This window comes from Phyllobates terribilis, unplaced genomic scaffold (genome assembly GCF_046119375.1).
Source record: "Phyllobates terribilis strain yellow unplaced genomic scaffold, ASM4611937v1 Scaffold_10__3_contigs__length_209671492, whole genome shotgun sequence".
In the NCBI taxonomy this organism is placed as follows: domain Eukaryota; kingdom Metazoa; phylum Chordata; class Amphibia; order Anura; family Dendrobatidae; genus Phyllobates; species Phyllobates terribilis.
This window is the reverse complement of record NW_027362770.1, coordinates 192,344,934-192,368,670: the sequence shown is the minus strand read 5'-3', so window position 1 is coordinate 192,368,670 and position 23,737 is coordinate 192,344,934. Positions and strand designations below refer to the sequence as shown.

General features: G+C 52.0%; 1 protein-coding gene across 1 annotated transcript; it reads left to right on the top strand.

The window, feature by feature from the left end:
- The first annotated feature begins 621 nt into the window (after positions 1-621).
- Positions 622-18,404, top strand: DCP1B (decapping mRNA 1B). Its single transcript, XM_073650396.1, has 10 exons — positions 622-773; positions 7,209-7,421; positions 10,739-10,779; positions 11,327-11,454; positions 14,247-14,313; positions 14,663-14,795; positions 15,570-15,677; positions 15,802-16,416; positions 16,498-16,707; positions 16,950-18,404. Exons 2-10 carry the CDS (start codon positions 7,275-7,277, stop codon positions 17,028-17,030), a joined length of 1,530 nt encoding a protein of 509 aa, XP_073506497.1. The 5' UTR covers positions 622-773; positions 7,209-7,274; the 3' UTR covers positions 17,031-18,404.
- The last annotated feature ends 5,333 nt before the right edge of the window (positions 18,405-23,737 follow it).

Below are 23,737 nucleotides of genomic sequence, written 5' to 3'. Positions count from 1 at the left end.
CAGGGAGGTGATGTGGATGTTGTGGCGGTACATAATGTGGGGGCAGCTCTCGGTCCGCTGGCACTGCCGCCCTCCCACACATTGATCTGGCAGCTGGGTCTGCATCAGCTTGTGATCAGGAACAGATCCCGCGTCCCCCAGAGCTGTGAGCCCCCTAATCACATCCCACCCACAGCACCTGCACGTTAAAGACCAGGACTTCCCCCCGAATCAAGCAAAAGTCACCCGAGCTGTGTAACCGGTGCCTGGTGCCAATCCTCTGCCAATCACTACCTCAGACATGAGACAGTAAGGGAGGATAGGTTTCCAGAGATACCCCCATTCACTGACAGCAAGCAGAGATCTTATAAATTCTGGGGACCCTTCAATTGCACAAAACTGGAGCGTCCCTTTAAGATGTGAACTATAAAGTATTGGCGTGCCCCCGTTTAGCATCGTCCTTGCCATCCGTGAATGTATCCGAGCGTTTATCCTCCTCCGGGGACTCTTCATCCTCTTGGCAGGATCGCGGCTCGGAGGGAATGAATTGGTTTGTAAACTTAAGAGCTGCGGACAGAATCCATCAATACTCGGCGTGATCGATCCTCGCCGGCGTCCACTTACACTCTGATTCCTGCGTGTGGGCACGATGCCGAGCAGCCGCGTGATGAAGGGCGCCAAATACTACGAGGCAGAGCAAGGAGCGTCCATACTGAGGAGCGAGGCACAGCGGAGCCTCAGGACCTACAAGCAGCGGTGGGCCGCTCACTGAGCCACTGCGGCCCCTTACAGGGGTGGGTATAGCAATGGGGCCCCATCAAGGACTTTGCTTTGCCCTCAGGTCCGGTCATGACCAATGGGCCCATTTTGAGACATTTTAGCCCCTTAAGTCCGACCATGAACAGCCCCAAAATTCTCTTTTTGGGTGTTATTGATTGAGCCCTTACACCGCTTTGTGGGGGGCTCAGGACTCAGACACCACCGACCAGCAGCAGTATGCAGACCCTAATAGAAATATATCAACTTTTTTGCAAATGATTGTGAGAGGGTCTGGTCTGTGGTCTCTTTACAGGGGCTGGGGCTGTATACGGGGGTCGGTCAAAGGGATGGTATGTATAGTCTGGGGTCTGTATAAAGGACAGTCTAGTATGGGGTCTTTATATGGGAGGTTTGGTCTGGAGTCTGTATGGGGGGGGGGTCTAGTTTGAATAAAGGATGGTCTAGTCTGGGGTCTGTATATGGGGGGTCTGATCTGAATATGGAGGGGGTATAGTCTAGGGTCTGTATAAAGGACAGTACACTGTGGGGTCTTTATATAAGGGGTCTGGCCTGAGGTCTGTATATGGGGGGTTCTGGTCTGGGGTCTGTATATGGGGGGGGTCTGGTGTCTGTATATGGGGTGGTATGGTCTGTATATGGGGTGGTATGGTCTGGGGTCTGTATATGGGGGGGGTCTGGTCTGGGGTCTGTATATAGGGTGGTCTGGGGTTTGTATAAAGGTACGGTCTAGCGTGGCGTATGGTCTGGGGTCTGTATAAAGCACGGTACAGTGTAGGATTTGTATATGGGAGGTTTGGTCTGGGGTCTGTATATGGGAGGTATGGGGTCTATAAATGGGGGGTCTGTATAAAGGACATTCTAGTGGGGGGTCTGGTCTGGTGTTTGTATAGAAGGCGTCTAGTCTGGGGTCTGTATACAGGATGGTCTGGGGTCTGTATATGGGGGGTCTGGTCTGGGATCTGTATATACAGGGGATCTGGTCTGGGGTCTGTATATACAGGGGGTCTTTATATAGGGGGTCTGGTCTGGGGTCTGTATATACAGGGGGTCTGTATATGGGGGGTCTGGTCTGGGATCTGTATATACAGGGGGTCTGGTCCAAGACGGTGTAGTGTGAGCTCTGTATACAAGGGGTCTGGTCTGGATTCTATATACAGGGGGGTCCGGGATCTATATCTTTATTTACGGGTTATGGTCCAGGATGTGTATACAGGAGGGTCTGGTCAGGGGTCTATACCTCTATTTAGTGGGGTCTTTAAACAGGGGGTCTATAAACGTGGGTCTGGTCTGGGGCCTGTACACAGGGGGTCTGGTCTGGGTCTGTATAAAGAGGGTTTGTATCTGTATTTGTGGGGCCTGTACACAAGGGGTCTGGTCTGGGGTCTGTATACAGGGGGTTTGTATCAGTATTTATGGGGTCCGTACAGAAGGGGTTTGGTCTGGGGTCTGTATACAGAAGGTTTATATCTGTATTTATGGGGCCTGTACACAAGGGGTCTGGTCTGGGGTCTGTATACAGGGGGTTTGTATCTGTATTTGTGGGGCCTGTACACAAGGGGTCTGGTCTGGGGTCTGTATACAGGGGGTTTGTATCTGTATTTATGGGGCCTGTACACAAGGAGTCTGGTCTGGGGTCTGTATACAGGAGATTTGTATCTGTATTTACGGGGCCTGTACACAAGGGGTTTGGTCTGGGGTCTGTATACAGGGGGTTTCAATGTGTATTTATGGGGTCCGTACATAAGGGGTCTCGTCTGGGGTCTGTATACAGGGGGTTTGTATCTGTATTTATGGGGTCTGTACACAAGGGGTTTATCTGGGGTCTGTATACAGGAGGTTTGTATCTGTATTTATGGGGCCTGTATACAATGGGGTCTGGTCAGGGATATGTATACAGGGGGTTTGTATCTGTATTTGTGGGGCCTGTACACAAGGTGTCTTGTCTGGGGTCTGTATATAGGGGGTTTGTATCTGTATTTATGGGGCCTGTACACAAGGGGTCTGGTCTGGGGTCTGTATACAGGGGGTTTGTATCTGTATTTATGGGGTCTGTACACAAGGGGTCTGGTCTCTGGTCTGTATACATGGGGTTTGTATCTGTATTTATGGGGTCTGTACACAAGGGGTCTGGTCTGGGGTCTGTATACAGGGGGCTTGTATCTGTATTTATGGGGCCTGTACACAAGGGGTCTGGTCGGGGGTCTGTATACAGGGGGTTTGTATCAGTATTTATGGGGTCTGTACACAGGGGGTCTGTTCTGGGGTCTGTATAAAGAGGGTTTGTATCAGTATTTGTGGGGCCCGTACACAAGGGGTTTGGTTTGGGGTCTGTATACAGGAGGTTTGTATCTGTATTTATGGGGCCTGTACACAAGGGGTCTGGTCTGGGGTCTGTATACAGGGGGTTTGTATCTGTATTTATGGGGCCTGTACACAAGGGGTGTGGTCTGGGGTCTGTATACAGGGGGTTTGAATGTGTATTTATGGGGTCCGTACATAAGGGGTCTCGTCTGGGGTCTGTATACAGGGGGTTTGTATCTGTATTTATGGGGTCCGTACACAAGGGGTTTATCTGGGGTCTGTATACAGGAGGTTTGTATCTGTATTTATAGGGCCTGTACACAATGGGGTCTGGTCAGGGATATGTATACAGGGGGTTTGTATCTGTATTTGTGGGGCCTGTACACAAGGGGTCTGGTCTGGGGTCTGTATATAGGGGGTTTGTATCGGTATTTATGGGGCCTGTACACAAGGGGTCTGGTCTGGGGTCTGTATACAGGGGGTTTGTATCTGTATTTATGGGGCCTGTACACAAGAAATCTGGTCTGGGGTCTGTATACAGGGGGTTTGTATCTGTATTTGTGGGGCCTGTAAACAAGGGGTTTGGTCTGGGGTCTGTATACAGGGGCTTGTATCTGTATTTGTGGGGCCCGTACACAAGGGGTCTCGTCTGGGGTCTGTATACAGGGGGTTTGTATCTGTATTTATGGGGCCTGTACACAAGGGGTCTGGTCTGGGGTCTGTATACAGGTGGTTTGTATCTGTTTTTATCGGGTCTGTATACAGGGGGTTTGTATCTGTATTTATGGGGTCCGTACACAAGGGGTTTATCTGGGGTCTGTATACAGGAGGTTTGTATCTGTATTTATGGGGCCTGTACACAATGGGGTCTGGTCAGGGATATGTATACAGGGGGTTTGTATCTGTATTTGTGGGGCCTGTACACAAGGGGTCTGGTCTGGGGTCTGTATATAGGGGGTTTGTATCGGTATTTATGGGGCCTGTACACAAGGGGTCTGGTCTGGGGTCTGTATACAGGGGGTTTGTATCTGTATTTATGGGGCCTGTACACAAGAAATCTGGTCTGGGGTCTGTATACAGGGGGTTTGTATCTGTATTTGTGGGGCCTGTAAACAAGGGGTTTGGTCTGGGGTCTGTATACAGGGGCTTGTATCTGTATTTGTGGGGCCCGTACACAAGGGGTCTCGTCTGGGGTCTGTATACAGGGGGTTTGTATCTGTATTTATGGGGCCTGTACACAAGGGGTCTGGTCTGGGGTCTGTATACAGGTGGTTTGTATCTGTTTTTATCGGGTCTGTACACAGGGGGTCTGGTCTGGGGTCTGTATACAGGGGGTTTGTATCTGTATTTATGGGGCCTGTACACAAGAAATCTGGTCTGGGGTCTGTATACAGGGGGTTTGTATCTGTATTTATGGGGCCTGTACACAAGGGGTCTGGTCTGGGGTCTGTATACAGGTGGTTTGTATCTGTTTTTATCGGGTCTGTATACAGGGGGTTTGTATCTGTATTTATGGGGTCCGTACACAAGGGGTTTATCTGGGGTCTGTATACAGGAGGTTTGTATCTGTATTTATGGGGCCTGTACACAATGGGGTCTGGTCAGGGATATGTATACAGGGGGTTTGTATCTGTATTTGTGGGGCCTGTACACAAGGGGTCTGGTCTGGGGTCTGTATATAGGGGGTTTGTATCGGTATTTATGGGGCCTGTACACAAGGGGTCTGGTCTGGGGTCTGTATACAGGGGGTTTGTATCTGTATTTATGGGGCCTGTACACAAGAAATCTGGTCTGGGGTCTGTATACAGGGGGTTTGTATCTGTATTTGTGGGGCCTGTAAACAAGGGGTTTGGTCTGGGGTCTGTATACAGGGGCTTGTATCTGTATTTGTGGGGCCCGTACACAAGGGGTCTCGTCTGGGGTCTGTATACAGGGGGTTTGTATCTGTATTTATGGGGCCTGTACACAAGGGGTCTGGTCTGGGGTCTGTATACAGGTGGTTTGTTTCTGTTTTTATCGGGTCTGTACACAGGGGGTCTGGTCTGGGGTCTGTATACAGGGGGTTTGTATCTGTATTTATGGGGCCTGTACACAAGAAATCTGGTCTGGGGTCTGTATACAGGGGGTTTGTATCTGTTTTTATCGGGTCTGTACACAGGGGGTCTGGTCTGGGGTCTGTATACAGGGGGTTTGTATCTGTATTTATGGGGCCTGTACACAAGAAATCTGGTCTGGGGTCTGTATACAGGGGGTTTGTATCTGTATTTATGGGGCCTGTACACAAGGGGTCTGGTCTGGGGTCTGTATACAGGTGGTTTGTATCTGTATTTATGGGGTCCGTACACAGGGGGTCTGGTCTGGGGTCTGTATACAGGGGGTTTGTATCTGTATTTATGGGGTCCGTACACAAGGGGTCTGGTCTGGGGTCTGTATACAGGGGGTTTGTATCTGTATTTACGGGGCCTGTACACAAGGGGTCTGTATACAGGGGGTTTGCATCTGTATTTATGGGGCCTATACAGAAGGGGTTTGGTCTGGGGTCTGTATATAGGGGGTTTGTATCTGTATTTATGGGGGGGCCTATACACAAGGGGTTTGGTCTGGGGTCTGTATACAGGGGGTTTGTATCTGTATTTATGGGGCTTGTACACAAGGGGTCTGGTCTGGGGTCTGTATATAGGGGGTTTGTATCTGTATTTATGGGGTCTGTACACGAGGGGTCTGGTCTGGGGTCTGTATACAGGGGGTTTGTATCTGTATTTATGGGGCCTGTACACGAGGGGTCTGGTCTGGGGTCTGTATACAGGGGGTTTGTATCTGTATTTATGGGGCTTGTACACAAGGGGTCTGGTCTGGGGTCTGTATACAGGGGGTTTGTATCTGTATTTATGGGGTCTGGTCTGGGGTCTATATACAGGGGGTTTGTATCTGTATTTATGGGGTCCGTACACAAGGGGTCTGGTCTGGGGTCTGTATACAGGGGGTTTGTATCTGTATTTATGGGGTCTGTACACAGGGGGTCTGGTCTGGGGTCTGTATACAGGGGGCTTGTATCTGTATTTATGGGGCCTGTACACAAGGGGTCTGGTCGGGGGTCTGTATACAGGGGGTTTGTATCTGTATTTATGGGGCCTGTACACAAGGGGTCTGGTCTGGGGTCTGTATACAGGGGGTTTGAATGTGTATTTATGGGGTCCGTACATAAGGGGTCTGGTCTGGGGTCTGTATACAGGGGGCTTGTATCTGTATTTATGGGGTCCGTACACAAGGGGTTTATCTGGGGTCTGTATACAGGAGGTTTGTATCTGTATTTATGGGGCCTGTACACAATGGGGTCTGGTCTGGGGTCTGTATACAGGGGGTTTGTATCTGTATTTATGGGGCCTGTACACAAGAAATCTGGTCTGGGGTCTGTATACAGGGGGTTTGTATCTGTATTTGTGGGGCCTGTAAACAAGGGGTTTGGTCTGGGGTCTGTATACGGGGGTTTGTATCTGTATTTATGGGGCCTGTACACAAGGGGTCTGGTCTGGGATCTGTATACAGGGGGTTTGTATCAGTATTTATGGGGTCCATACACAGGGGGTCTGGTCTGGGGTCTGTATACAGGGGGTTTGTATCTGTATTTATGGGGTCCGTACACAAGGGGTCTGGTCTGGGGTCTGTATACAGGGGGTTTGTATCTGTATTTACGGGCCTGTACACAAGAGGTCTGGTCTGGGGTCTGTATACAGGGGGCTTGTATCTGTGTTTATGGGGTCCGTACACAAGGGGTCTGGTGTCTGTATACAGGGGGTTTGTATCTGTATTTATGGGGCCTATACAGAAGGGGTCTGGTCTGGGGTCTGTATACATTTCGAGCTGTGAAGTCTGTCTGTGTTTCAGCTTTTGTAAATCCAGCTCACAGGTAACTCGGTGCAGTCGCCCATAGTAACCAATCAGGTGACTGCTTTCATCCTCTCTGACTGATGAGTCCTCGGCGCTGATTGGCTGCTGTGGGCAGCGGTTCCGCTTCTTTGCTCTAGTCTCGATTACTCTCCCCTATGGTCACATGACCCAGCACAGTTAGGGGCGGAGTCTGCTTCCCTCTGTCCTCTGCATCTATTCTCCCCCTGTGTCCCTGGTAACCCGCTTCCCTGTTGCTGTAGGTGACGGCGCTCGGTGAGCGGCTCGCTGCCCTTCTCGGCGCTCGCTCTGCCAGGCCTGGAGAGAATATGGCGGCGCCCGGGAGCGCTCCGCTGGGCCGAGGCTTGGACATCAGCCTGGCGGCTCTCCGGCGGCAGGACCCGTACATCCAGTGCATCGTGGACGTGGCCAGCCAGGTGGCGCTCTACACCTTCAGCCACAAGGCCAACGAGTGGGTGAGTGACGAGGGCGTTATAATGGGGGATCAGCAGGGATCCGGGACTCTGCTGAAGTGCTCTGTGCTGCTGTGCACACAGCTCCTCCCACAAGATCTGTGCACCCCTGATAAATACTCTGTGCTGCTGTCTGACCATGCGCCATCCCTTTATAACTTAATTTGTCACCTCCCTCAAAATCAGTGCCCTCCCCTGCTGAAATACTCTGTGCTGCTGGGAAGTATCATCCCACCACTATGTAACTCTGGGACCTCCCTCAAAATCAGTGCCCTCCCCTGCTGAAATACTCTGTGCTGCTGGGAAGTATCATCCCACCACTATGTAACTCTGGGACCTCCCTCAGGATCAGTGCCCTCCCCTGCTGAAATACTCTGTGCTGCTGGGAAGTATCATCCCACCACTATGTAACTCTGGGACCTCCCTCAGGATCAGTGCACTACCCTGCTGAAATACTCTGTGCTGCTGGGAAGTATCATCCCTCCAGTATGTAACTCTGGGACCTCCTTCAGGATCAGTGCACTACCCTGCTGAAATACTCTGTGCTGCTGGGAAGTATTATCCCACCACTATGTAACTCTGGGACCTCCCTCAGGATCAGTGCACTGACCCTGCTGAAAACCTCTGTGCTGCTGGGAAGTATCATCCCACCACTATGTAACTCTGGGACCTCCCTCAGGATCAATGTACTGACCCTGCTGAAAACCTCTGTGCTGCTGGGAAGTATCATCCCTCTAGTATGTAACTCTGGGACCTCCCTCAGGATCAGTGCACTGACCCTGCTGAAAACCTCTGTGCTGCTGGGAAGTATCATCCCACCACTATGTAACTCTGGGACCTCCCTCAGGATCAGTGCACTGACCCTGCTGAAAACCTCTGTGCTGCTGGGAAGTATCATCCCACCACTATGTAACTCTGGGACCTCCCTCAGGATCAGTGCACTGACCCTGCTGAAAACCTCTGTGCTGCTGGGAAGTATCATCCCACCACTATGTAACTCTGGGACCTCCCTCAGGATCAGTGCACTACCCTGCTGAAATACTCTGTGCTGCTGGGAAGTATCATCCCACCACTATGTAACTCTGGGACCTCCCTCAGGATCAATGTACTGACCCTGCTGAAAACCTCTGTGCTGCTGGGAAGTATCATCCCTCTAGTATGTAACTCTGGGACCTCCCTCAGGATCAATGTACTGACCCTGCTGAAAACCTCTGTGCTGCTGGGAAGTATCATCCCTCCAGAATGTAACTCTGGGACCTCCCTCAGGATCAGTGCACTACCCTGCTGAAATACTGTGTGCTGCTGGGAAGTATCATCCCACCACTATGTAACTCTGGGACCTCCCTCAGGATCAATGTACTGACCCTGCTGAAAACCTCTGTGCTGCTGGGAAGTATCATCCCTCCAGTATGTAACTCTGGGACCTCCCTCAGGATCAGTGTACTGACCCTGCTGAAAACCTCTGTGCTGCTGGGAAGTATCATCCCTCCAGTATGTAACTCTGGGACCTCCCTCAGGATCAGTGCACTGACCCTGCTGAAAACCTCTGTGCTGCTGGGAAGTGTCATCCCTCCAGTATGTAACTCTGGGACCTCCCTCAGGATCAGTGCACTGACCCTGCTGAAAACCTCTGTGCTGCTGGGAAGTGTCATCCCTCCAGTATGTAACTCTGGGACCTCCCTCAGGATCAGTGTACTGACCCTGCTGAAAACCTCTGTGCTGCTGGGAAGTATCATCCCACCACTATGTAACTCTGGGACCTCCCTCAGGATCAATGTACTGACCCTGCTGAAAACCTCTGTGCTGCTGGGAAATATCATCCCTCCAGTATGTAACTCTGGGACCTCCCTCAGGATCAGTGTACTGACCCTGCTGAAAACCTCTGTGCTGCTGGGAAATATCATCCCTCCAGTATGTAACTCTGGGACCTCCCTCAGGATCAATGTACTGACCCTGCTGAAAACCTCTGTGCTGCTGGGAAGTATCATCCCACCACTATGTAACTCTGGGACCTCCCTCAGGATCAGTGCACTGACCCTGCTGAAAACCTCTGTGCTGCTGGGAAGTATCATCCCACCACTATGTAACTCTGGGACCTCCCTCAGGATCAGTGCACTGACCCTGCTGAAAACCTCTGTGCTGCTGGGAAGTGTCATCCCTCCAGTATGTAACTCTGGGACCTCCCTCAGGATCAATGTACTGACCCTGCTGAAAACCTCTGTGTTGCTGTGAGACCCTGCTTCTTCCACTATGTAAGTCTGGCTGTGACCTCCCTCAGCTCAGGTCTATCCTGAAATACTCTGTGCTGCTCTTCTTCTTCCTCTCCTGAAATACCCAGTGCTGCTGTGGAGCTCTTCTGCTTCCACTGTCTGATGCTCAGTCTGTGACTGTCTTCAGTGTTAGCAGAACCCCCTCCTGAAATACTCTGTGCTACTTTGGGGCTCTTCTTCCACTAGGTAACCTGCCTCAAGATCAGTGCATTCCCCTACTGAAATACTCTGTGCTGCTATGTGGCGATTCTTCCACTCCCTCTCCTGAAATGCTCTGTGCTGCTGTGGGGCTCTCCTACTCCCCCATATAACTCTGTGACCTCTGTCAGGCTCAGCACAGTCCCCTCCTGAAATACTCTGTACTGCTGTAGGGTTCTTCTGCTTCCACTGTGTAATGCTCAGTCTGTGACCGCCCTCAGGGTTGGCAGAACCCCCTCCTGAAATGCTCTGTGCTACTGTGAGGCGCTTCTCCTTCTACTTTGTCACTTCCCTCAAGATCAGTGCATTCCCCTCCTGAAATACTCTGTGCTGCTGTGTGGCTCTTCTTCCACTTCCTCTCCTGAAATACTCTGTGCTGCTGTGTGGCTCTTCTTCCACTTCCTCTCCTGAAATACTCTGTGCTGCTGTGGGGTTCTCCTACTTCCCCATATAACTCTGTGACCTCCCTCAGGGTCAGCACAATCCCCTCCTGAAATGCTCTGTGCTGCTGTGCGGGTCTTCTTCCACTTCCCCTCCTGAAATGCTCTGTGCTGCTGTGGGGCTCCTCTCCTCCCACTGTGTTACGCTCAGTCTGTGACTGCCCTCAGGACACAGCGGAGGATTGATCTCCGAGCGCCCCCTGCTGGTCACTCCTATAATAGAGCAGCAGCTGCTGATGGGTCTCCTCACTGGAGGTGAGTGATCGTGGTGGTCTTACGGGCTCTACGCTTCTTATCATTGATCCCACATTACAGTCAGCCTCTCCCCAGCCTGAAGTGGCAGATAACAGAGAGCAGTAGTCTGTGTTCAGCCATTTCTTGTCTCTGATGTCCCTTTATTCTTGTGTTGCAGGAGAAGACGGAGGTGGAGGGGACGCTGTTCGTGTACACGAGGTGAGCGGCGGGGGACGTCACTGTCTGCTTACAGTCCATCCTGACCTGGTGCTTCTCACATCTGAGGGTTTGTTACAACTGTATCCAGTCTGGACCATCCTCTGTGACTGCAGACTGATGTTTCCTGCGCTGATACATTGTAACAAAACGTTAGGACAGGAGAGATGTGTGCGATGTGACCCTCGCACCCGGCTCTCTGTATATGGGGTCTGCTATTAGTGCTGAGGGTCTTCTCACTGCGAGCCACCGATATGAGACAGATATGAGAAGTGTTCTCCACTCACATCCAAGGCTGCATTTATGAGCCTCCATCCTGTAATCACCTTGTGATTTGCAGACAGTAGAAATGTGCTTAGTCCTCGGTGCAGGCTTGGAAGGGTCATAAAAGGGAGGACAATGGGAGCCCCCATCACCTAGGTGGCAGATATTGAGAGCGGCGTCTGAGGAGTGACACGGTCCAGATCTGACTCCTCTCTGATCTCGGCGGCTGCTGCACTGAATACGTTCTTGTTGGATTTATATATTTTCCTTCTGTCCCCCTCCACAGATCTGCGTCCCCCCAACACGGCTTCACCATCATGAACCGTCTGAGCATGGAGAACCGCACCGAGCCGATCACTAAGGACCTGGAGTTCCAGCTGCAAGATCCCTTCCTGCTGTACAGAAACGCCAGATGTGAGTGCGACGGACACCCCCGACTGCCGTGCTGCCCCCGACTGCCGGACCCCACTTTGCAGTAGACGCCTCTATGATGGTGACTTCCCCAAATCCTGGCCCTGGGGGAGAAGTGGGGGGAGAGCGGTCGTTCGGCATCAGGTATTATCAGGACAGGTTTCCATCCATTGACTGCAAGGAATTCACACACTCTCCGTACAGGATTTTGCTTCCAGCTCCTGGAGACAGACTCCCCCTGACAGCAGCGGAGCTGCCCCTAGCAGAGTGCGAGCAGCTTCTGTGATTAGCGAGAGCGGGGTATAAATATAGGGAAGACGCCCGTCCCCCATGGCCACACCACTCGCCAGAGGGGGGGAGAAGGGGGCGGCCGCCACTCGCCAGAGGGGGGGAGAAGGGGGCGGCCGCCACTCGCCAGAGGGGGGGAGAAGGGGGCGGCCGCCACTCGCCAGAGGGGGGGAGAAGGGGGCGGCCGCCACTCGCCAGAGGGGGGGAGAAGGGGGCGGCCGCCACTCGCCAGAGGGGGGAGAAGGGGGCGGCCGCCACTCGCCAGAGGGGGGAGAAGGGGGCGGCCTCCACTCGCCAGAGGGGGGAGAAGGGGGCGGCCGCCACTCGCCAGAGGGGGGAGAAGGGGGCGGCCGCCACTCGCCAGAGTGGGGAGAAGGGGGCGGCCGCCACACGCCGTCTTGTGACGGCTACCTGTGAACCCCGAGTGCGTCCCGCACACACAAGCTGCTATATGACGACCGACGAGATCACTAAATCCTGTGTTTACCGAGCGCCGCAGTGCAGTCGCCTCCGCTGCGCTGCTATTTCTATGTAATTGCTGCCTTCAGTGACAGCGCAGAGTCAGATCGCCAGAGACAGAGGACATGCCGGAGAGCGCACCACTGTCTCCGGCTGCTCTCCGGGGCAGGAGCCTCGCGTCTTATTAATAGTGTGTAATTGCTGCCTGTCAGGAGACGATGGGGGTAGTGAGCCTGGCGTATAGTGTGGGGGATTCACTCCCAAACATCGGATCTAGAATTGTCCTCCACCGGCACTGCACCGAGCTCTGTCCAGATATTCATTATATCCGGACGCCATAACACTGACACATACTGTGTTGCACACTCACTATACCTGTGCTCTATCTATGATATTTGGCCCCCGGGGTGTGACGGTCTCTTACCTCCTGGAGGGACATGGACATATTCCATCTCTGTCTCGGTGACCACATTCCCCTTCCAGTAGACGCTGGGCCGGCGCGTCGCATCCTTGGCCATCGGCCGGTAGGAGGCCGTAGCCTGACGTATGAAGGAATGGAACATTTTGCAGCTTTGAGTTGTGCAGATGGAGCAGTATTCAGTGCAGCGCGGCCGGACACAACATACTGAGGTAATGAGAAGTCCGGCAAGCCCCTTACTGACTGGCCGGCCTTAATCTCCCTTCGCCTCCCCTGCTCCCGTCCTGTGCCGTTACTGATTGGGAGCCGCGCAGTGATCGGCTGTCACTGAGCCTCTTCTCGTAGTCAGGAGGGTCTCTGCGTCTCGTCACTGACACCACACGTCCTGATATGGGGGCACTGATAGCTGCGGGTGGGGTGGGGGTGCAAGTGCTATTACACTCCAGTCACATCCAGAGCTGTGTTCAGTGCAGGAGCGAGGCGCTATCTAGTAAGGAGCATTTTCTCCAGCGCCTTGTCACATCCAGAGCTGCGCTCACAATTCTGCTGCTGGTTCTTGTGTATCTGCTGCATTATGATGGAGTTATAATGAAGCAGGTACAGAGAGTTCTGTTGGGTGTGTTCACGGCTCCGCTGTGGGTCCGGCGGCGGCCGAGATCACAGGAGCCGTCAGGTTCTTCCGTGTCGTGTTCCCGCTCTGAGTGCGCAGAGATGTAGCAGAGAGGTTTGGCATCGGGTCAGAGGTGCTGATCTGATGGAAAAACACGAGGCGCGATAACGGGAGGCCGAGACCAGGACGCTGCTGGCTCCTGACCAGGAGACGTAGGCGGGCTGGGACTTGTGGTGCTACTTCAACTTCTTGACAAATGGAAGATGAACTATTGGAGTATAACTCTGCAAAAACCCTTCTGGAGCAGGAAATGCTGAGACTTGTAGTGACATACACAACAGGAAGGCCATCAGTGTATGATGAGGGTAGTAGCAGCCCAGTCCCCACTGTAGATCTTTCTTGGGCGGTAGCTTAATACGGCCGCTGTGCTTCAGAGTCTTGGCAGGTGCACCTCATATCTGATGGCCGCACCCCTTCCCCCGTCTGGCGAGTGGCGGCCGCACCCCTTCCCCCGTCTGGCGAGTGGCGGCCGCACCCCTTCCCCCGTCTGGCGAGTGGCGGCCGCACCCCTTCCCCCGTCTGGCGAGTGGCGGCCGCACCCCTTCCCCCGTCTGGCGAGTGGCGGCCGCACCCCCCCCCCCCTCCTCCCCTGGCGGGTGGCTGCCGGCGCTCCCCTCCCTCCTCCCCTGGCGGGTGGCTGCCGGCGCTCCCCTCCCTCCTCCCCTGGCGGGTGGCTGCCGGCGCTCCCCTCCCTCCTCCCCTGGCGGGTGGCTGCCGGCGCTCCCCTCCCTCCTCCCCTGGCGGGTGGCTGCCGGCGCTCCCCTCCCTCCTCCCCTGGCGGGTGGCTGCCGGCGCTCCCCTCCCTCCTCCCCTGGCGGGTGGCTGCCGGCGCTCCCCTCCCTCCTCCCCTGGCGGGTGGCTGCCGGCGCTCCCCTCCCTCCTCCCCTGGCGGGTGGCTGCCGGCGCTCCCCTCCGGCGATCGGCTGTTTGGTGACTGACCTTTGTTTCCTTTTCTTGCAGTTCTCATTTACGGGATCTGGTTCTACAGTAAAGATGAATGTCAGCGAATCGCAGAACTCATGAAAAAGTAAGAACACCCCCCCCACCCACACGGCACGGACGTCGCTGAGCTCTCACATCACGTGTAGGCTGGTAGTGTGCCCCGGTGTATACCTCCAGCGTGTACAGTGGTATATACCTCCCAATGTGAGCAGCGCCCCCTGCTGGTCACGCTGCTCAGTTATTTTCCCTCTTGGGGCTCGATATACAGGAGAATAATCTTCTGTCTTATTGGAAATGTTCGCTATTGATCATCTGTTATTATAGGGGAATTGGAGAACGTGAGGCGGCCGCTCCGGAAACAGGCAGCGGCCAGTGGGGGTCCGGTTGTCCCCTGATCACAGCCCGGGCAGGTAGTAACCAGCACCGCTGTTCAGTTTCACCCAGCAGGAGCAGCTGAAGGCGCAGCACTCGGCCAATGTCGGGGGGTCTCCGATGACCCTGCATTCGGAGGGGAAGGAGGTTGACATCCTGCAGATGCTGAACAAGGCCAAGGACGAGTACACCAAGGTGCACGAGGAACAAGGGGTTAAAAGAGCACTCCAAATAGGGGGGGGTAATTCTCTTGGGGATAGTGACTGAGGGGGGACGTTCTCTGTTTTCTCCACATGAGCGGGTCACATCAATGGCTCGCCGTACCCCACGTGCCCCCCTTTTAGTCCCTGCGGTCCTCTCTGCGCCCCCCTTTTAGTCCCTGCGGTCCTCTCTGCGCCCCCCTTTTCGTCCCTGCGGTCCTCTCTGCGCCCCCCTTTTCGTCCCTGCGGTCCTCTCTGCGCCCCCCCTTTTCGTCCCTGCGGTCCTCTCTGCGCCCCCCCTTTTAGTCCCTGCGGTCCTCTTTGCGCCCCCGTTTTAGTCCCTGCGGTCCTCGCTGCGCCCCCCCTTTTAGTCCCTGCGGTCCTCGCTGCGCCCCCCCTTTTAGTCCCTGCGGTCCTCGCTGCGCCCCCCTTTTAGTCCCTGCATCCCCCTTTTAGTCCCTGCGCTCCTTTGCGCCCCCCTTTTAGTCCCTGCGGTCCTCGCTGCGCCCTCCCTTTTAGTCCCTGCGGTCCTCGCTGCGCCTCCCTTTTAGTCCCTGCGGTCCTCGCTGCGCCCCCCTTTTAGTCCCTGCATCCCCCTTTTAGTCCCCGTGCTCCTTTGCGTCCCCCTTTTAGTTCCTGCGGTCCTCGCTGCGCCTCCCCTTTTAGTCCCTGCGGTCCTCGCTGCGCCCTCCCTTTTAGTCCCTGCGGTCCTCGCTGCGCCCCCCTTTTAGCCCCTGCGCTGCTCATTTCTCTCCGTCCCTCGTTGCAGTGTAAACCGTGTTCAGAGCCGAAGATGATGACCGGCTCGTCCGCCATCCACACCAACCCGCACCTCATCAAACCCATCGCCGTAAAGGCCAACGACGCGGCCCCCCAGGTGAGCAGGGTGAGGCGTCCTGTGGGTCTGAGGGCGTCCTCTAGTCACATCCAGAGCTGCCGTTACCCGCTCTGCTGCATTGTGGGAGATGCAGTCCGTGTCTCACTGTCTCTCCTTTCTTCAGCCGTCTGAGCCGCGGCATCTCTCGCTCACCGTCCTCTTCGGAAAAGTGGAGAACAACCCGGCGGATCAGAAGGAGCCGGCGCGTCAGCCGGTGGTGCGCTCCTTGTCCTACGAGGAGCCGGCGCGGTGCAGCGACCCCGGGGATAGGCAGCTGTGTCCAGCCATCCAGAAGCTGATGGTGTGGGGGGGCGATCTGCATCCCGTCTCCGAGGTCCCAGAAAACCAGCACAACGGCGCCTCCATCCCCCCCGGAGACGTCTTCAGTGGCCTATTCCTGCCGCTAGAAGACCCCACCCCTGGCCCGGACCACGTGTGCAGGGGGGACTACCTTCTGCAGAAACTGCACGGCTCACATCCCTTCATGCCCCCTCTGGATCGAGGACCCCCAGCCCGGAAAGTGCCGACCGCGGCCCCCGCTCTTCCAGTCTCACAGCCGTCCACAGGGGCCGTCTCTCCCCAGGAATTTCTCCAAAAATTAAGTCTGGTGCATCAGGAGCAACAGCTGAACCCCAAGCCCACCCTGGCCGCCAGATTCCCGGTCACTACCCAGGGTGCACCACAAACGACGTGGGCTGAGACCGCGGCCCTGGGGGAGAAAGGAAGCCCGCTGATCCAGGTAGTAACCACCGGGGGGGCGCTCTCCAGTATCCACATCAGTGACGCTGTTAACCCTTTACTATCCGTGTGCTCCCCGCAGGTGATCTCCCCGCAGAGCATCCCCGCCACCGTGCCCCCGGCGTCACTTCTCCTGTCTCCTGCCGTCTTTACACAGTCCGGCGCCAGTGACGCTAAAGAGGCGGCTGCTTCCAGCCTGCTGCTCCCGCGATCAGTGCAGGACGTCCCCAGTATTCAGAGCAGCGTCCTCACCAAGAGCCAGCTCCAGGGGGCGCTGCTACACCTCATCCAGGTAAGACCCCCAACATGTATTTATAACGTAGCCCCTCAATTCCTGGGCTGGGATTCTCGAGCGGAGGACGTCCACCAGTCCTTAAGTGGCTGGTAGGGGGCACACCGCCACCTGCAGGATGACAGCTGTATTGCACAGCTGTCGGGATCAGAGTTTTACAGGTCGGGGTCCGGTCCGGAGTATCGGGGGCTCGTCCTTCGGTCTCTGCTCCATTCTTATTCTCTCCCGTCTTCCCTTCACAGAACGACGAGACCTTTTTGAACACGATCTACGAGGCGTACCTCTCCGTCCTGAACAGAGGGGGCGCCGGCAGGAAGTTCTGACACCTTGCTATGGAGGACGGACGCAGACCTGCAGGGAGACGGGCCGTGACCACACACCTCTTGTATTTTTTTATTTTTTTTCCAGCTTCTTCAGGTTTTTGGGTTCACGAGCCCCTGACGGCCGATAAATATACAGATTCTGATATTTTTTTAGCTGTTAAATCTACATCTAAAGTCTCAGCACAGAATTATTTATTTTATTTTTTTTTATACGAAACTTCTATTTTTCTCAGAGATCCTAAATTTTATGTAAATGGGTTTATTTTATGGAGCAGCGGAAAAATGCAAATCGTGATGTCCAAGAAATGCAGTTTTTATCGTGCCCACTAGATGGCGCCAAGAGAATAGGATTGTTGCACAAGAGAAGCCACAGAGAGAGAGAGAGAGATATACAAAGAGTCTGGCCAGAGAGTAATGGCTGATAACAGGGAGTAATAGATTGTAGTCTCCTGTCCTACAGTCACCTCCCCCAGTAATGGCTGATAATAGGGAGTAATAGATTGTAGTCTCCTGTCCTACAGTCTCCTCCCCCAGTAATGGCTGATAACGGGGAGTAATACCGTATTTTTGGGACTATAAGATGCACCCCAGGTTTAGACAGCAGAAAATAGGAAAAAACATTTTTCCTATTAGTTAAATCTTTCCCCGCGGTGTAAAGTGCAGGCGTCGTTATCACTAATAATTATGTTTTTGGGTAGAATAGGGAAATAATAAATCTATTGTTAATGTTTATCTGCAGTGTGTATCATACACACACAGCTCTGCTACATGCACATTTACAGACACACAGCTCTGCTACATGCACATTTACACACATACACACACACATACACACACACACTGCCACTCAGACGACACAGGGTGAGGGTAACACAACGTGGCAATACTTTATTGAACCACAATGCGGACAATAAACACACAGAACAGTCCCAGCAAATCTCCAAGATGGTGCAACATCACACAGTCTCACCCTTCCTTCTCCGCCCGCCTGGGATAGAACAGCTGCAACTTTGGGACTTCCAGGGCCGACTACCTCAACCAGTGGACCCCAGCTTCGGGCGGGCTCCCACAGAGAGAAGGTAGCGGGAAGCTTACAGTCCATCGAGGTACAAGGCCTGAAGACCCAAGGGTCCCTGGACTCTCTGAGAGTTACCATGGGGCCAGGCAACCGGTGGGTCCCAATCTGGCTTCTCCGAATGTCTCCATGGGGCCTGGTGACTTCATCGTCCTAACCTGGTCTCCCCAAATGTATCCATCTGTTCTCTGATTGTAAATGGAGCAGATCCGTATCTTTCCAGTCAGGGCCGTGTATCCTTAGCCTGGAAAAGTGTAGAATCCAAATCTGTGTCTCTTTGGATAAAGCCATACTACCAAGCTTATGGTCTGAGAGAGTCTGTGTGATCTTTTGCTTCTTCTTGTAAAGTTTCTTTCCAATTTCTGTTTCAAGTCTCACTTCTACAGAAGCACATGTCCCCTATCCCCTTCATGACTGGAGCATTTTGCGTTTTCGTTGTTTTGTTCCCCGTCTTCCCAGAGGCATAACTTTTTTTATTTTTCTGTCAATGTGACCATGTGAGGGCTTATTTTTTGCGGGACGAGTTGTACCTTTGAACGACATCACTGGTTTTACCATATTTTGTACTGGAAAACAATTCCAAGTGCAGTGAAATTGCAAAAAAGTGGCGCCATTTTCCGAGACCTGTAGCGTCTCTATTTTTCGTTATCTGGGGCCGGGTGAGGGCTTATTTTTTGCGCGCCGAGCTGACGTTTTTATAGATACCATTTTGGGGTACATTCGATGTTTTGATCGTCTGTTATTGCATTTTATTGCAATGTTGCGGCGACCAAAAAACGTAATTCTGGAGCTCAGAATTTTTTTCTCGTTACACCATTTACCGATTGGATTAATTATTTTATATGTAGATAGATCGGGCGATTCTGAACGCGGCGGTACCAAATATGTGTATGTGTGATTTATTTATTTTATTTTGAGGGGGGTGATTTTAAACGCCGCTGTCAGAGATTGACAGCGGCATTTAACTAGTTAACAGCCGCAGCTGTTGCAGACACATGTCAGCTGTATAAATCAGCGCTGAGCCCGCGCTGAACAGGGGCTGACGACGGGGTGCGTACTATTACTTACCACCTCGGAAAGGGGTTAAAATAGTTACAGTCCTCCTTCAAGTACCCATTCACAGGTTAGGGAGGGCATTACTCACAGGGCTCATGTCTCATTGTTTGAGCTAATCTATTTACATAGTTGGTATAGTAGGGGGCCCTTTAAATCAACATCATTGTTTCAGAATCAAAGAGGCGACAACAATCCGGTTTATGCAAATACTGATCTGACCTTCCCCAGCCACAGGAATACACATACATGTACACATCAACACAAAGATAATAGTGTAATTCTCTTGGATTAACAAATCTAAACGTCTGGCTGATTAAGATTATAGGCTGTATTGTCACAATGCACATTTACAAATACACACACACAGCTCTGCCCAGCCCATTATGGCTGTTAACGGGGAGTAGATTGTAGTTTCCTGTCCTACAGTCTACCCCCCCCCCCCCCCAGTAATGGCTGATAACAGGGAGTAATAGATTGTAGTCTCCTGTCCTACAGTCTACCCCCCCCCCAGTAATGGCTGATAACAGGGAGTAATAGATTGTAGTCTCCTGTCCTACAGTCATCTCCCACAGTAATGGCTGATAACAGGGAGTAATAGATTGTAGTCTCCTGTCCTACAGTCGCCTCCCCCAGTAATGGCTGATAACAGAGAGTAATACCATATTTTTGGGACTATAAGATGCACCCCAGGTTTAGACAGCAGAAAATAGGAAAAACATTTTTCCTATTAGTTAAATCTTCCCCCGCGGTGTAAAGTGCAGGCGTCGTTATCACTAATAACTATGTTTTCGGGTAGAATAGGGAAATAATAAATCTATTGTTAGTGTCTCTCTGCAGTGTGTATTATACACACACAGCTCTGCTACATGCACATTTACAGACACACGCAGCTCTGCTACATGCACATTTACACACACAGCTCTGCTACATGCACATTTACAGACACACACACAGCTCTGCTACATGCACATTTACAGACACACACACAGCTCTGCTACATGCACATTTACAGACACACAGCTCTGCTACATGCACATTTACAGACACACGCAGCTCTGCTACATGCACATTTACAGACACACAGCTCTGCTGCATGCACATTTACACACACACACACAGCTGTGCTAGATGCACATTTACAGACACACAGCTCTGCTACATGCACATTTACAGACACACACAGCTCTGCTACATGCACATTTACAGACACACACACAGCTCTGCTACATGCACATTTACAGACACGCACACAGCTCTGCTACATGCACATTTACACACACAGCTCTGCTACATGCACATTGACACACACACAGCTCTGCTACATGCACATTTACAGACACACACACACACAGCTCTGCTACATGCACATTTACAGACACACACACAGCTCTGCTACATGCACATTTACACACACACAGCTCTGCTACATGCACATTTACACACACACAGCTCTGCTACATGCACATTGACACACACACACAGCTCTGCTACATGCACATTTACAGACACACACACAGCTCTGCTACATGCACATTTACAGACACACACACAGCTCTGCTACATGCACATTTACAGACACACACAGCTCTGCTACATGCACATTTACAGACACACACACAGCTCTGCTACATGCACATTTACAGACACACACACAGCTCTGCTACATGCACATTTACAGACACACACACACACAGCTCTGCTACATGCACATTTACAGACACACACACACAGCTCTGCTACATGCACATTTACAGACACACACAGCTCTGCTACATGCACATTTACAGACACACACACACACAGCTCTGCTACATGCACATTTACAGACACACACACACAGCTCTGCTACATGCACATTTACAGACACACACACAGCTCTGCTACATGCACATTTACAGACACACACAGCTCTGCTACATGCACATTTACAGACACACACACAGCTCTGCTACATGCACATTTACAGACACACACACAGCTCTGCTACATGCACATTTACAGACACACACACAGCTCTGCTACATGCACATTTACAGACACACACGCAGCTCTGCTACATGCACATTTACAGACACACACAGCTCTGCTACATGCACATTTACACACACACAGCTCTGCTACATGCACATTGACACACACACACAGCTCTGCTACATGCACATTTACAGACACACACACACAGCTCTGCTACATGCACATTTACAGACACACACACAGCTCTGCTACATGCACATTTACAGACACACACACAGCTCTGCTACATGCACATTTACAGACACACACACACAGCTCTAGCTACATGCACATTTACAGACACACACAGCTCTGCTACATGCACATTTACAGACACACACAGCTCTGCTACATGCACATTTACAGACACACACACACAGCTCTGCTACATGCACATTTACACACACAGCTCTGCTACATGCACATTTACAGACACACACACAGCTCTGCTACATGCACATTTACAGACACACACACAGCTCTGCTACATGCACATTTACAGACACACACACAGCTCTGCTACATGCACATTTACAGACACACACACAGCTCTGCTACATGCACATTTACAGACACACACACAGCTCTGCTACATGCACATTTACAGACACACGCAGCTCTGCTACATGCACATTTACACACACACACAGCTCTGCTGCATGCACATTTACCACACACAGCTCTGCTACATCCACATTTACAGACACACACAGCTCTGCTACATGCACATTTACAGACACACACACAGCTCTGCTACATGCACATTTACAGACACACACACAGCTCTTACTGCATGCACATTTACAGACACACAGCTCTGCTACATCCACATTTACAGACACACACAGCTCTGCTGCATGCACATTTACGACAGCTCTGCTACATCCACATTTACAGACACACACAGCTCTGCTACATGCACATTTACTGATACACACACACACACAGCTCTGCTACATTACATGCACATTTACAGACACACACACACACAGCTCTGCTACATGCACATTTACAGACACACACACACACACAGCTCTGCTACATGCACATTTACAGACACACACAGCTCTGCTACATGCACATTTACAGACACACACACAGCTCTGCTGCATGCACATTTACAGACACACACACAGCTCTGCTGCATGCACATTTACAGACACACAGCTCTGCTACATCCACATTTACAGACACACACAGCTCTGCTGCATGCACATTTACAGACACAGCTCTGCTACATCCACATTTACAGACACACAGCTCTGCTACATGCACATTTACTGATACACACACAGCTCTGCTACATGAACGTTTACAGACACACACACAGCTCTGCTACATGCACATTTACAGACACACACACACACAGCTCTGCTACATGCACATTTACAGACACACACACAGCTCTGCTACATGCACATTTACAGACACACACACAGCTCTGCTACATGCACATTTACAGACACACACACAGCTCTACTACATGCACATTTACAGACACACACACACACAGCTCTGCTACATGCACATTTACAGACACACACAGCTCTGCTACATGCACATTTACAGACACACACACAGCTCTGCTACATGCACATTTACAGACACACACACAGCTCTACTACATGCACATTTACAGACACACACACACAGCTCTGCTACATGCACATTTACAGACACACACAGCTCTGCTACATGCACATTTACAGACACACATACAGCTCTGCTACATGCACATTTACAGACACACACACAGCTCTGCTACATGCACATTTACAGACACACACACAGCTCTGCTACATGCACATTTACAGACACACACACAGCTCTGCTACATGCACATTTACAGACACACACACAGCTCTGCTACATGCACATTTACAGACACACACACAGCTCTGCTACATGCACATTTACAGACACACACACAGCTCTGCTACATGCACATTTACAGACACACAGCTCTGCTACATGCACATTTACAGACACACGCAGCTCTGCTACATGCACATTTACAGACACACAGCTCTGCTGCATGCACATTTACACACACACACACAGCTGTGCTAGATGCACATTTACAGACACACAGCTCTGCTACATGCACATTTACAGACACACAGCTCTGCTACATGCACATTTACAGACACACACACAGCTCTGCTACATGCACATTTACAGACACGCACACAGCTCTGCTACATGCACATTTACACACACAGCTCTGCTACATGCACATTGACACACACAGCTCTGCTACATGCACATTTACACACACACACACAGCTGTGCTAGATGCACATTTACAGACACACAGCTCTGCTACATGCACATTTACAGACACACACAGCTCTGCTACATGCACATTTACAGACACACACACAGCTCTGCTACATGCACATTTACAGACACGCACACAGCTCTGCTACATGCACATTTACACACACAGCTCTGCTACATGCACATTGACACACACACAGCTCTGCTACATGCACATTTACAGACACACACACAGCTCTGCTACATGCACATTTACACACACACAGCTCTGCTACATGCACAT

Coding starts and splice junctions, on each gene's coding strand:
- DCP1B (XM_073650396.1), top strand. CDS start 7,275: ATGGCGGCGCCCGGGAGCGCTCCGCTGGGCCGAGGCTTGGACATCAGC. Junction 11,455..14,246: donor GCTGTACAGAAACGCCAGAT/GTGAGTGCGACG, acceptor CTTTTCTTGCAG/TTCTCATTTACGGGATCTGG. Junction 15,678..15,801: donor CCAACGACGCGGCCCCCCAG/GTGAGCAGGGTG, acceptor TCCTTTCTTCAG/CCGTCTGAGCCGCGGCATCT.